General features: G+C 41.3%; 1 protein-coding gene across 2 annotated transcripts in view; it reads right to left on the bottom strand.

The window, feature by feature from the left end:
• Positions 1-6719, bottom strand: part of RAPGEF5 (Rap guanine nucleotide exchange factor 5) — a 139837-nt gene extending 133118 nt beyond the window's left edge. The window contains exon 1 of one of the 2 annotated variants that reach the window (XM_082193906.1): positions 6426-6719. In XM_082193906.1, coding sequence (XP_082050032.1) covers positions 6426-6614 — 189 coding nt within the window. In that variant the 5' untranslated portion in view covers positions 6615-6719. Of the gene's footprint in view, positions 1-3378; positions 3695-6425 lie in introns of those variants that run through there. The other variant, XM_082193908.1, reaches the window with a different exon arrangement.
• Positions 6720-14118: the final 7399 nt, after the last annotated feature.

The raw sequence follows: 14118 nt of genomic DNA, 5'->3' as shown, positions 1-14118 counted from the left end.
CTTGGCATCCTGGCTAAAAGAGAGAGAAAATCATGTCCTATCCTGCTCCTCCTCCGTCTCTTCTTTTTTTAAAGAGGAACATTGATCTACATTCACTGAAACTTATTTTATGGGCTTGTTGCTGGACTTAAATGGGATCACTGGAGCCCAGTCTGGTGTCTGTTTCCAATGTAAAGGTTTAAATTTGGTATATGAACAGATTAAATTATCCACTCAGAACATGTTCAGACTGCATTTTCTTTACTTCTGAGTAAATAAGAGGGAAAGTAGTACACCAGGGATTAGGGTGTTGATAAGCTTCGGTCCCAGCATCTCTTCCCTCACGAAATTAAATACTACTAAAGAATTTAGTAGTATTTTTAGATTTAGGAAGGCTGTACAGAATTTGTTCTAAGACTGCAATTCCTTAAAGAGTTACTAAGGAGTAGACCCAGCAGGCAGTCATTTCTCATGTGTGTGTGTTTTTTTGTTTTTTTGTTTTTTTTGCTAAAGATACAATAAATATTATAATGAGAAATAAAATATTTTTAAAGCATAGTAACAAAAGAAAAATATGAGACTTAAGGAGTAAAGAATCAGCAGAATGCAAAGGTGAAAAATGAATATACAAAAATTAAAACATGAAAGAACAGCAGAAACTTTTAAAAAATCGATACATAAATAATTTAAATTTAATGGAAAATAGAAAATGTGACTAGTTAGACCACAAGAAAAGGCTGCTGAATCTGGACAATAACCTATCAAGACCAGCATCCTGTTCTCAAAGGGGCCAACAAGAGGCCTACAGAAACCCCACAAGCAGGGCCTGGGCATAAGAACACTTTCCCAAAGTGGTATTCATAAGTTTACTTCCTTCAACAGTGGAACTCCAAAAGTAGCAGTTGAAAAATGGAAGTACATTATCATATTATAATTATATTGTCTATTTTTGTGGATTTTAATTGTTCCAATGCTGTTTACATTGGTTTTTCTTTTGTTTTTGTTTTCATTTTGTAACCTATCTTAGAACCTTTCAGAATAAAATTTCAGACGTGGGTGGATGACAGGTAGTAGTAGAATGCAAGACAGAAATAGAAGCTGAACGTGAGAATCCTATCCATGTCTACTCAAAAGTAAGACCAACTGCCCTTGATGGGACTTACTTACATGTTAGTTGTGTATACTTATAGGATTGCAGCCTTAACCTGGAAGTAAGTCTATTTTATGTTATTCATTTATTAGATTTAGATACCACTCTTCATCGTAAGATCCCAGGGAGCTTCACGGAATAAAATACAGGATTAAAAACATGGGAATAAGTAAATTGAAACAGCAAAACAATAACCCCCCTTCCCACAGACACAATTAAAAGGCTGTAGAATATTAATCAGCCAAAGACCTGGTTGAAGAGGTGTTTTCGCCTGGTGCCTAAAAATATATAATGAAGGCGCCAGGCGAGTTTCTCTGGGGAGAGCATTCAACAAACAGGGAGCCACTACAGAAAAGGCCCGTTCTCATGTTGCCACCCTCGAGACCTCACATGTAGGAGGCTAGCCAACACTCCCTGCCCAAATTGATCGCTGCTATCTATCTTCAAGCCCTACTGGAATTGACTAAACTGATAAAAGGGAACTCTTGAATGTAGTCAATGCCCACCAAAAGAGAGGCTTGAAGACAGTGCAGATCAGCTGATCATCGATGACATCAAACTCAGATGGGATTGGCCAGAATATTCTTTTGCAGGCAAACTTGATCTCAAGCTACACAGCAAAGGAAAATTGCTTCAACTGACACCATGGTGATTCCAGTTGGTTGATTGACAGGTAGGCAGCCATGCCACATGTCAAAGTGACCCACAAGAAGTGAGGGAGCCAAGGATCTGGTCCAGAAGGCTGAAAAGGTTCCCCACCCCTGAAATTTACATTAATCCAAACAATGCAAAAGAGAGATAATTAACTAAAAGTGTGGGGAGTGTTGGTTCTATTTTAGATCAACATAAAAGGAAGAAATGTTAGCAACATTTAACAACTGAAAGAACCTTAGCTGCTGATTATATCTGAAATGAAATAGAAGTATTTTATCCTTTGTTCACGTACTTCAACGGTTGCTGCAAGGACCAGTTAAAAGGGTAAAGAAAAAGCCAAGAGATTCTAATCTTGATTTATTTCACTTAGGGAATACATAAACAGAGGATTACAATAAGAAAAGCTCAGTATTATACATATGGGGTCTATTTTTAGTTGCATAATGACACCTGCTACAAATTATCCAAATGGAATCTCCATGGCAATAAACGCTCAGGCTGTACAAAAATAAAAAAATAAAGGCCACCAATATAAATTACAGCTTCAAAGTAAATGCTACTTCTGTACAAACTAAGTCACCCATTTCAAATATTCATGCAATCATTGGGACTGGCTTAACCTACTGACCTAAGGTTTCCCATGCACTAATGCAAACCATACAATGAATATCTTAGATATAAAACCCATTATTCGACTATATTATGAAAACAAAACAAAATGCCTCTCACAAGACCAAGCAACAGGATGCATTTATCTCCTTTATTTAATACTTCTATACAAAATATGGCATACAGGTGTAGCAGTAGATATAGGCCTCACATATACAAAATAAGCTTCAACAGAAAACACCAGCATTACAACACTTGATCGACACATGGTTTTTTTCTCTGCACTATCTGCAGCACAGATTGTGGTCCCTTGCCTTCCTACAACAAAGGAATACAGGAAGTGGTTGGTTGGTTGGTTAGTTGGCTGGTTGGTTTATTGCATTTCTATCCTACATTTCCTCTAAGGAGCTCATGGCTCTCCCTCCCCATCCCATTTTATCCTCCCAACACCCCTCTGAGGTAGGTCAGCTGAAAGATACCAGCCCAAGGTCACCAAGTTAGCTTCATGGCTGAGGAGGGACTAGAACCCCAGTCTCCCAGGCCCTAGTCCAGCTCTCTAAACACCACGCCACATTGACTCCCTGGTTCTCTTGGTCTTCAACACATATTTGCTATCACGTAGCTTCATAATTAATACTTGGGGTATAGCAATAACAATAACCACACATTAGCATGCACAAAGTGCTAGCAGCATCCAATTACAGCAGCAGGATTGCTTGCATGTATGCATGAGCCCTTGCTGCTCATTAAGCCTCACCTTATTATACTCCCACATAAATCAATTGCATTATATGGTCAAGCTCACATGTGGGTGGGTCCACAGCCATGTCACAACACGCCAGGTTGGCTGAGGGCCGAGTCTCTCAACATCTCATCCATCATACCTTTCAGTACTTTCTAAATGCTTTGCCACCTGTGTACAGCGTCCCCCACAACTAGCAGCTAATAGAAGGCATTATATCCGATTGCAGCGCAATAATTTCCACCTTGGACTTCTCTACAGTTCTTTGATTTTGCTGTTCGAGTCGTCGCCATGCCAGTGCCCTTGAGAAACCGCAGATAACCTTCCTTCCTAGCATTTCCATTGCAAAAAGTTTCACAATTAAAACTACCGTGTAGAATCTTCCTGTCTTTTTCAAAAATTACCCAGTTCAATAAAACTAGCATACACTGTTTGGTCTCCCAACTTGTTAATCAAGCCTGAAACTTTCTTCTGCTGCTGTGCTGCCAGCGTTAAGGATAGGCAACCAGAGGCAACAATCTGGAAGTCGGAGAACTATGCAGTCTTTATGCTTTTTTCAAGTCAAAGCGTCACATGTTCCCATTGTAAAGATCTATATTTCCATTTCCACTGTGATCAGAGCACATGCATACATATTGATGAGGTTAACAATGGCTACTGGTCATAATGGGTACAGCTTGTGAATACCAGTTGCTGGAAACCACAAGAAGAGAGAGTTGCTGGAAACCACAAGAAGACTCTTGTGCTCAGGACATTTTTCAGAGATTCCCACAGGCATCTGGTTCGCCACTGTGAGAACAGGATGCTGGACTAAATAGACCATTGGCCTGATCCAGCGGGCATTTCTTATGTTCTTACCTATATCTGATCAAGTTTTCAGAATGTTTTGATTGCCTAATGAGTAAACAACGTCTGCCTGATGTTGTAGACACAAAATAAGCCACATCATCCACATATATCAGGCTGCCAACTTTACAATTTATTTTTCATCTGTTCTTGTTTGTGTACACGTAACTTATGACTAATAGCTAGTTTCTGAAATGTATGACTGGGAGGCAAGGAGTTTTAGCTACGTTTCCGGTTCTGTCACTCAGATGCTTTGCAATTGTCATGTACCTGTACTAAATATCCGGATGCCCTTACTTGCAAAATGGGAGATGACAACAACAATTACGCTTTGATAACTCATAGGTCTGCCTTAACTAGGATGCTATTTCTGAGCAACCTCGTTTCAAAGCTTCTAGATGCCATACAAGTATAATCTTCATGTGTAATTACTGTTTGAAGAGAGCTTTGGGCACGCATATAATATTAAAGATAATTATTCTGACATATGAACAACTTACATACAACAGTATTTAAATGCCATGGGTAACCTATCCCCATGAGGAATCTTGCCTCCAACCTGAACTATTCACATGTTCCCAAATGTCAGATCCAAGTGAACAGTTATAGCTATGAACAATCCCTAAAAAGACTTTCAGAGCAATGAACGTGGCATCAAATGTAACAAATGGGTGATATAATCACATAATTCAGCTATAATTAATCATAACTACCTCTAGTATTAAAGTTACATGTGAAAAAAGCTTTGTTTTATGAGCCTTGATAGCTCAGTTAGTAGAGCATTAGACTATCAGGGTTTGAGCTGCACGTTATGGGTCTGAGCCCCACTTTGGGCAAAATGCTCATGCGTTGCAGCGGGGTGGACTAGATGACCCTCATGGTCCCTTCCAACTCTACAATTCCATGATTCTATGTCTACAGATTGAATGAGATCATAAAGACAACCTAGGACTTCTTTACAGAGATGCATAATTGCAATAGACATGTTTTCCCCCAGCAAGTACATTTTTAATACAAGTACTTCTAAAAACTGCAAATAGCAAACAACATCTTAAGAAGTAGTACCCATTCTCACAAACTTACAGAAAGAATGCCTCTTTTAAGATGATGCCTGCTACAGCACATGTATACATCATCCAAAAACAATGCATGCTTCTTGCTTCAGAATTGTATATGCAAAATTACCATATGCAAATGTAAACAGTAGATATGGCTAAAAATTATTTGATCAGATTGCAGCCCTAACCATTAACAGATGATTCATCAATGGAATACAGAATCTATACTATACATATATCAAAGATGGATGGAGCAAACAAGTAGGGCCAGTAGACACAAGGTACGGTAACTATCTGCTCTGACAGGGACAACCCTTATAAACTGCCAGTAGAAATTTCCTTGACCAAGGACCAGGAGAATTGCTGCTGATTGTACTGTATCTTGTTGTTGTTTAGTTGTGCCCAACTCTTCATGACTCCATGGACCAGAGCACGCCAGGCACTCCTGTCTTCCACTGCCTCCCGCGGTTTGGTCAGACTCATGTTGGTAGCTTCGAGAACACTGTCCAACCATCTCATCTTCTGCTATCATAGATTGTATCTACAGTATGATCAACCAATTCACATGCTACCTTGTCCCAGGGGATGATGACCAGAAGAACCTATTATCCTTGCCTGGGAATAAGTTCTACTGAGCACCACAGCACATTAAACTGCAAACCAGCAAAAGGAGTTGAGATACATTCAGAAATGGCACAACATTTTACTCCTTAACTGGTTTATTGAGTGTAGGGAATAGACTCAATAAACCAAATGGTCTCCAAGGTGCCACAATGATTTCTAACAGCAAGAACCAATCTTACCAATGATTACCTACCTGGGAGACAACCCCAATGAACACAGCAGGGCTTACTTTTGAGTAAGCATGCCAAAGATGGGTCTGCAAGCCTAATTTCTCTCAAGTAAAACATTCCTCAGATAAGCCAGTAGCTTCCTCTACTCTTCCTTTTCTGTCCACAGCCAGAATACCATCTAGAGCAAGGCCTCCTTCCAGCCCGCGACCACAACTACAGGACGTTAACTCTCTTTAACTTCAGCATGTTTGGGAATTCAAGGCCCCAGAATCCAGAATCGCCACAAATACTGTGCAAATTCCACAGACTTTAACGAGATTTGTGCAAGGGTACCAATATATATATATAGGGCTGCAGCTTCAATCCCGATGCCCAATCCCATTCTTTTATGTATGTAAGAGTCTCGCGCGTCGCGTTGCCATTGCATACCCCCTGCAAAGTGCAAAGCCTGCGCACGGAGAAAACTCCCCAAGGCTTTGCCCTGTGGAGGCCGGTGGAGGTGGGGGCTTAACTACCAAATGCAGGGCAGATCCCCTACCTCGGAGGCACACGGCCGGTCACATACACACACACACGCGGGCACACACACTTACCCGGCCCCCGGCGGCTGAGCTCTTCCTCCGCAGCGTGAGTCCGCTCCGGAGCAGCGCCGGCAGTTCCCGCAGCTTTTGCCGCAGCTGCACTTGCTGCTCCTGGTCTCTGGCGCCGGCGGAGCTCTTGCCGATGAGCAGAGAGTCGGCCCTGTCACACAGGGGCTGCATCTTGACGGAGCCCCCAGCCATGCATGCTACATTCCCGAGGAGACACCCCCCCCTCCTCTCTCCTTCCTTCCCTCCCTCGCTTGCTCGCTCCGGCCGCGTCCCTCTTCCTGCCTCTCAGCAGCCTCACTCAAGCCCGCTGGCGCGCGCGCGCACACACACACACGCACACCTTTCGCTTGTTATGCAAAGCGCGCCTTGCAGGCGAAGGCGTTCGTAGCTGTCAGAGCCGTAGCGGCGCCCCCCGCCTCCCTTCTGGGCTGGGGAAGGGGGCAGGGAGGAAACACGCCTGCCTGCTCCTCAAATTGCGCTGCCCGGGTAGGCCCGGGCGGGAAGTCTTGGTCGCACAGGTGCAGGGAAATGCGGCAGGAGCCCCTCCCTCCCCTCCTCTCTCGTTCCTCTCGCCGCCTGGCTATGACGGGGACAAACAAAAGTCCAGGTAACCTGAAAAGGGGCGGGCACCATCGTCACCACGTGCTGTTTTACCTTGTTGCCTGAAACCTCTCCCTCTTTTTCTATTCCTGCCCAAACGCTCCTTCAGGCACTGCAAGGGTGCTTCCACTCACCCACCCCCGTTTCGCTTCCTCTCCAAAGCTAAGGAAATCACACAGGAGACTTCAAATTAGGTGCCTTGCCCGAAGTATGTTCTGAAATAAATAATAACAATGTTCACTTTGCTGGATTATTTCCATTAAAAAATAATAATGAGCAAGTTTTACTAATGGAATCCAGAATGTGCCACTCATCCCTCTCTAGCTGATGCTTGGTAAACAAGGCACATGAGCAGCGAATGCCATGTCTTAAATATCCACACCTCCCATCAATCCGGCAAGCCCATTTTCACATTTTTTATGTTGTCAACAAATTTGTTGAACAATAAATGTTTATCGTAAGGCAAAACGGCTCTCAATGTTCTGAGATTAACAAAATTTAGTACACTCATGGGTGAACTAGGTCCCAGTTGAGGCACGTGTTATTGTGCCAGCCCCATAGCTGACTTGTAAGTTGGTAACTAGGTACAAATTCAGTCTATAACAACAACCGTAGAAATGGTTTAACAATATGGTACAGTTCCCATTTTCTAACAACATTCTGTTATGTACATATGTATTGCATATACACATATGCTACAACAAACTGTTGGCACTTACAATTTTAGGATGAAATAATGGAGGGAGACCTTTGACCTTTTCTCTGTCTCCTGGCTAACTTTACTCAGCATGCAAGGAGTGGCTGGTGCTGGCACTGACCCAACCAAAAGGCCAAAGGGGCAGGGCAGACAAACTCTTAATCCCAGGGTTGTGGGTTTGAGCCCCACATTGGGCAAAAGATTCCTGCATTGAAGGGGGTTGGACTAGACGACCCTTGCGGTCCCTTCCGACTCGACAGTTCTGTGATTCTAAGTGAGAGGCACCTGGCAACAAAGTTAGCCTGAAAGTAGCCCAAGGTCTACAGGTGGTTCCCGGCCCACTGCTTGAGAGACAACCTCCAGTAAGAGGCAGACCTTTAAAATTCAGATTGTATTGCATTATACCAGTCTATCAAGTTCAATAGGTGAAAAGGAAAATGGAGGGTTTTTTTGTTTGTACATTTGGTTTTAAACGAAGAGTAAAATGAACTAAGAGTAAAATCCAAGCTGGGTTTTTGTGTGTGTGTGTTTTTCAAATTTTGAAATATGTGACTAGATCTCTCGCTACAGTCCTGCATTGTCTCTGTTGTTTTAATATATCTGAAAAGAACATTGGCCTAAACAAGAAAACTGCTTTGACCGCAGGATCTGCTGTACTTCAGCTACAAATATTGGCTCACGTCACCAATAATATTGTCATTTTAACAAATTAAAGGAAAGGGTTGGGGTTGTTATGTCTCCTTGGGGAAATTAAAGCTGTTAACACTTTTATTGGGCATCTCTGCTTCCGTATCATAAAAATGCCGTTGCTAATATACTGCCTTCCCCCCTTGCAGATCAAGGTTAAACTGAAGAAATGCTCTGTGTTGAGACAAGCTAACCATTTGTTTTCTAAGGATCTGGAAACGTGTGAATACAATGTTAAGACTGGTTTTTCAATTGTGCTGTTTGGTCCTCTGTATGTATATATATTTCCTAATGGGTCATGAAATTGAGGGCCAAACCACGTGTTATTTTAAGCACTTATACTTTTTAAAGCACATGCTTTTTCTTTCATACCATTTTCCTTTCACAAAAATCAACTGGTGGGTGTCACTGGTTTAGATCAAAAATACTGTCTATGGCCTAAGAAGAATCTTTAACCCATTATTTCCTTGTATTATTTTCCCACTGAAAAGCCACCAGCAGCACCACCCCAAAAATGCTAGTGTTGGGTCCCAAAGATGATGCCTAGTCAACATCCAGCATCAATCTATCCCCAGGATATAAGGGGGGGGGGATCTGCAGGGGAAAGGCTAGCTTTTAAATTGCAGGGCTGATTAACATAAGAGACTCCATAAGAAACACAGGCCAGCACACATTTTCATTTGGCTTGGTCTAACAGGCAGTTTGCCATGGCGCCTGCCAGCAATGCAGCGCAGCCAGTTGCAGCCAGGATCCAAAGGGCTGCTTAAGCTTACGCAAGGAACATGAATGAGCCCAGTAGAAATCTAGAGTTTCATTTCGCTTTCAACAGCTGTTCTTCTACCATGCCATATCACAGACACTTTTGAAGCACCCATCAGTTCCACGGCAAAACAGTTTCACTTGCAAAATTAGATTCATGGCTTTTCTGTGAGTTTCTTATTTGTTCTTCTGTGGGCTTGGAACCTTATTTGATATATGTGATATATTTGACACATGCATTTCAGTTGTGTGTGGACAGGGGCAAACCACCTGCACAGCCAGATGTGCGTTTGATGCTTTTGCTGCAGTATCAGAGGGAGATTTGGGGGAGCGTGACTGGTTCGGATGCACTGGCCACAGAGACTCAAGAGCTTCAGTTGCAACATAGAATGGAAGATGAGAGGCAGGGGAGCTCCAAATATTGGCGTAACACGGAACACTGCTGAAATTTGAGACCCCTACGTCCGGCACTGGCAATGGTATCACTGTTCACCTTCTGCAGATTCACAACTTTAAATAATAGTTTGTCACTCAAGCAGAGGGGAATGCTGCAGAAAATCTCTGACAACGTATATGTGCGCTCCCGCTCCTAATATTTCTTTAAATTAATTAAAATTAGATTAGGCACACCTTACGTTGTGGAGCATAATCCAAATGCAATGATTAAGTGCCATCATTTTGCGATGGAGCAAAAAAGTACAACATCTGCATAATTTCAAAAGAAAGTCAGGAATGAGGATGGATACACAGCTGCGATGTATTAACGCTATAGAAGATTCAATTTTAGAGCAGTGGTTAGCTGCAACAAATGCGGGTTGCCCCGGGCAATTGTTCATGGCCTCACTCTTATGGGGACAGAATAATACATTTCTCCTAGGCAAAACAGTAGGAGGCCAAGAAGCACCTGATCCGTCTTTCAACGCATTTGATAACATGGGACAGCACTGAGCAATTGTTTGTAATACATGCAATTGTTTGTAGTACATGGTGATTCCATTTGTTTCTTGTGTACCAAATCAGCTTGTTTCTCTAGGGTGCGCCAGCTGTTGGACTTTTTAAAATAATAATTGCAAAAGTCAATACAATTCCTTTTTAATTTTCTGCGTGCCTGTTAGGAAATCAAAGACAGCTCTGCTTCATCTGCAAAACTGTATTTGTGGGCACTATTTTTGAGTGCCCCCAACATATTTGATCTCATACAGAATACAAACATCCCATGTCTCTTGCCCAGAGGATTTATAATCCAAACATTAACGAATAATATTCATGGTTACTTAGCAAACATCAGTGACCTCCATCTAAACAATTTTCATTTCCGCTTTGCTCACATCCACCATGGGCAAGGAGTAATAAAAATAAATCCTCCCCCCGCCCCCACGTTCTTATGGATAAAGGGTGGGCACTTTGAACTACATGAGTGATTGCGACTACCAATCAAGAGTAGTTACTATTCCATATAAGACAATCTTGAGCAAAAGCATGCAGTCTTCTAAATGTGGCAACACAGTGATGACTTAATAATATTTGGGAGTAATGCAGTCCAGTTTAATCGGTTTCAGATCCCACTGGTTTCAATAAAAAGAATAATAAAATACGGGTCAAAATTGAAAACTTTTAAAGTCAGTTTGGCTAACCTTCTGTATGTGGTGCACTTGTTTTACATGCAGAAGTTCCCAAACATCTTTAGGTAGTGCTGAGAGCGACTCCTCCCTTAAACTCTAGAGAGCCACTGTCAGTGAATATAGTCAATGTTAAGCTAGATGGAGCAATAGTCTGGCTTAGTATGAGGCAGCTATGCTTTTATGTAAGAAGAAGTGTAATGGGGTAGAGAATTGTCCATCTCATGGCCATCTATTATTTCGGGAAGGACAGAAAACATCACAGGAAATATTTGAGCAGTTGAGTGTAGATCTTTGTGCATCCTTCTGAAACTTACAGAGTGGGAGAGGCATACAGTTCAGTCCCTCATCGCAGTTATTCTCACTTGGATCCCAGTCTAGCAGTGAAAAATATGAAACGGGCTTAGAACCACGAGATCTGAAAGCTACAAAAGGAGAGCTATGAAAACTTCTTCTTTTTTTTTGAACCTTGAGGAAAAACTCATAAGTTTTTTAAAGCTTTTCTTCCCAACCTTGAATTGAAGGGCAGAATAGAAATGCCTTAAATTAAACAATGATATCTAGAGACTTCTCTGTTTCAGGTGAAAGAAAGCTCAGATACCTTGACAACTCAAGTGATTGTTGAAAAAACAGCTACAGGAAATGAACTCCAAGTGCTTTTGTTGCTGGCATAGATCCTTTAAAATGTTATTTTTTTATCATCGTTTGTCAGGATTGTGTCCTTATGCATAGACAAAAATAGTCATGTTGGCAAAGCAGCTTAGGAAACAAAAAACATTCGCAGATTTGATACCGACCTTGAAATGGTCCCTTGAGCGAGAAACAAAATAAAACTCTTCAAGGTGTACATTTGCCTCCCTCAGCCACACTTTAACACCACCTGTTCTATAAGAAGAATAGCAATTTGACAGTCTGCCTTCAGGAAAGGCATTGAAGTAGACTCAGCTGGATTCCTTGGGAATTTCAGAAAGCTCAAGCATGTGAAAGAGAAGGCTTTCTAAATGGTAGATGTGTTTAATAATACAAAAGCTGCAGAAGCTCCATCCAAATATTTGTTTTATCTCCTCGTATCCTAATATGTTCAGTGCTCTCCTGCATTCTCCTTGAATTTTATTTGGCTTCCTCTTTGTAGCTTTGTTTCCCCCCCCCCCTTTGTTTTTGCAGGTAGTTAAAATGCTCCCATCATAATATAAGGAGCGACTCTGGAGGGGGGGAAGTTAGGTGTGGTCTCTTTGCTGATATTAACAAGGCTAAGCAGAAGATGAAGGGTTCACAGCATTAACTGTCCAACAAATCCTGTTCCCCCATTAGTTTTCTAGCAGGCCAAAAAAACCTCTGCATCATTCCATCTGTAGTCTCAGGACTGATTTGCTACTGTTCTCCCTCATGCACTCAGATACATTGCTAATGCCATCTTCAGTCAAGAAGCAGAGGTGACAGGCTCCCTTATTAATTGTTGTTGTTGTTGTTGTTGTTGTTGTTGTTTGTCTACCACCCTTCATCCAAAGATCCAGCGCGGTTCACAACATATAAATACAAAATGAGAACACAAAATACATAATAAAATCCAGCCCTGAGGAACCCCATGTTGAAGGCCCAAAGAGCCCTCCCCAAGCCTTACCATGTGGAAATAATGTTCATCCAAGTAAGACCGGAACCACCACCCACCCCTACCTCGGACAGCTCCTCCAACTGCCTATATCAGCAATTGTCAAGGCTGAATTAGGTCAACTGTGACTATCTGCTAGAAGAAATGTGAAGGCTTCAGGCACTACAGGAGCTAAAACCATACAGAGTTCCTCAGCAATGTGTGTTTATCATGCTATCATGGGTCTGAAGAAAGCGCAATACACATTACCTTGTGCATAGTACGTACGTATTCCTCAGGAATTTTGCATCACATACACACATTGCACAACCACAAGCAAATGTTGTAAGATTTCTTTCAGTTGGCTATAAAGAATATGCGAAAGTCCTTTTTAATAGTAAATAATGAAGCTTCCAATAACTAGATTTTTTAAAACCTTTGAGATACAAGTTTTTTCTACTTTAAATCCTTGAGGTTTTAAATTTTGGAGTTTTAATTTATGTTTTAAAATGTTTATATTATATATTTTATTGTTCTATGCTGCTTTGAGACCTACATGGTAAAAAGCACAAGTAAACAAACAATGATAATTAACAATAGCATTATTCAAATATGACTTTTAGGAATTAGGTAATCCAAATACAATTGAACCAGGCTATAAACTCTTATTTGGCTAAATTTCATATTGCAGTCATAAGTCTAACTCCCAACCCCAAAATAAGTTCACTTCATTTTTCTGTTTGGTTTTCACAAAGTCAAAATAGTCAGAACATTAGTTAAGGAAAAAACAAACCAGCACTGTAGTTTCTTCCCACACATTTCACAAGTGTCATCGAAGCCTAAAGCAAATTATAGATGCAGCCATATAAACTCCCCAAAATAGGTTTTTATGGTGAGAATTGTTGACAATGTGTGAAGTCAGTGAGGCAGAGTTGCTGCAGGTGTTCCTATAATGAATCAGACAGCATAGCTTAATATTTGTCCCACCTGTGCTGCTTGGTTGAAATGCTGTCTTCACTGTCATAAAAACAAGTATGGAATGCTCTTTTAAATGTGTACTAGAATAAAACACTTTCAATAAATAGGTCGTTCATTTGCTAACTCACAAGACACATATATGAAAGATCCCACTGCTATGTTTTTCACCTATAGAATTGTACAGTTCCATAATTAATGGAGGGGTGTGTTTTTTAAATACCACAGTCATTTCCATTATTTCACATGCCTTTTGACTTATTTTAAAGGTAGACCCTCCTTGCTAACCTGTAAACAGCCTTTAAGATGCTCCCAAGGTTCATAATGTCTGGCTTGCCAGTCAACACAAGGAGGGAGCAGGAACCTCCTTTTGAAAGAAAAGTAAGTTTAAAGCTCCACTGAGTGCACAGAGTTAGTTAACTGTGCACATCTCTGGACTGTTTCAGTCTGTGCAAGTAGTCCAATTCATGGGGAAGCTCAGTGTAGCTTTAAAGAGTTTTATTCTGAATAAGAGATCTTCATGTGCCCAACCTATCCTATGATTCCATTCTACTCCAGATCATACCACAACATATCTGGAAATATTTCTGGATGAGTTATCTCAACCAGTGCCGGATTTACGTATAAGCTAAACAAGCTATAGCTTAGGGCCCCACTCTCTTGGGGGCCCAAAAAAAAATTAAAGAAAAAAACAACTGGATGTACATTTCCAAAATATAAGATAAAAAACAAACAAAATAAAACCTACATACAGCAACAGGGTTTTGTGTT

Source organism: Podarcis vaucheri (genome assembly GCF_965113315.1).
Source record: "Podarcis vaucheri genome assembly, chromosome: 12".
NCBI lineage: Eukaryota > Metazoa > Chordata > Lepidosauria > Squamata > Lacertidae > Podarcis > Podarcis vaucheri.
This window is presented reverse-complemented; position numbering and strand designations above follow the sequence as displayed.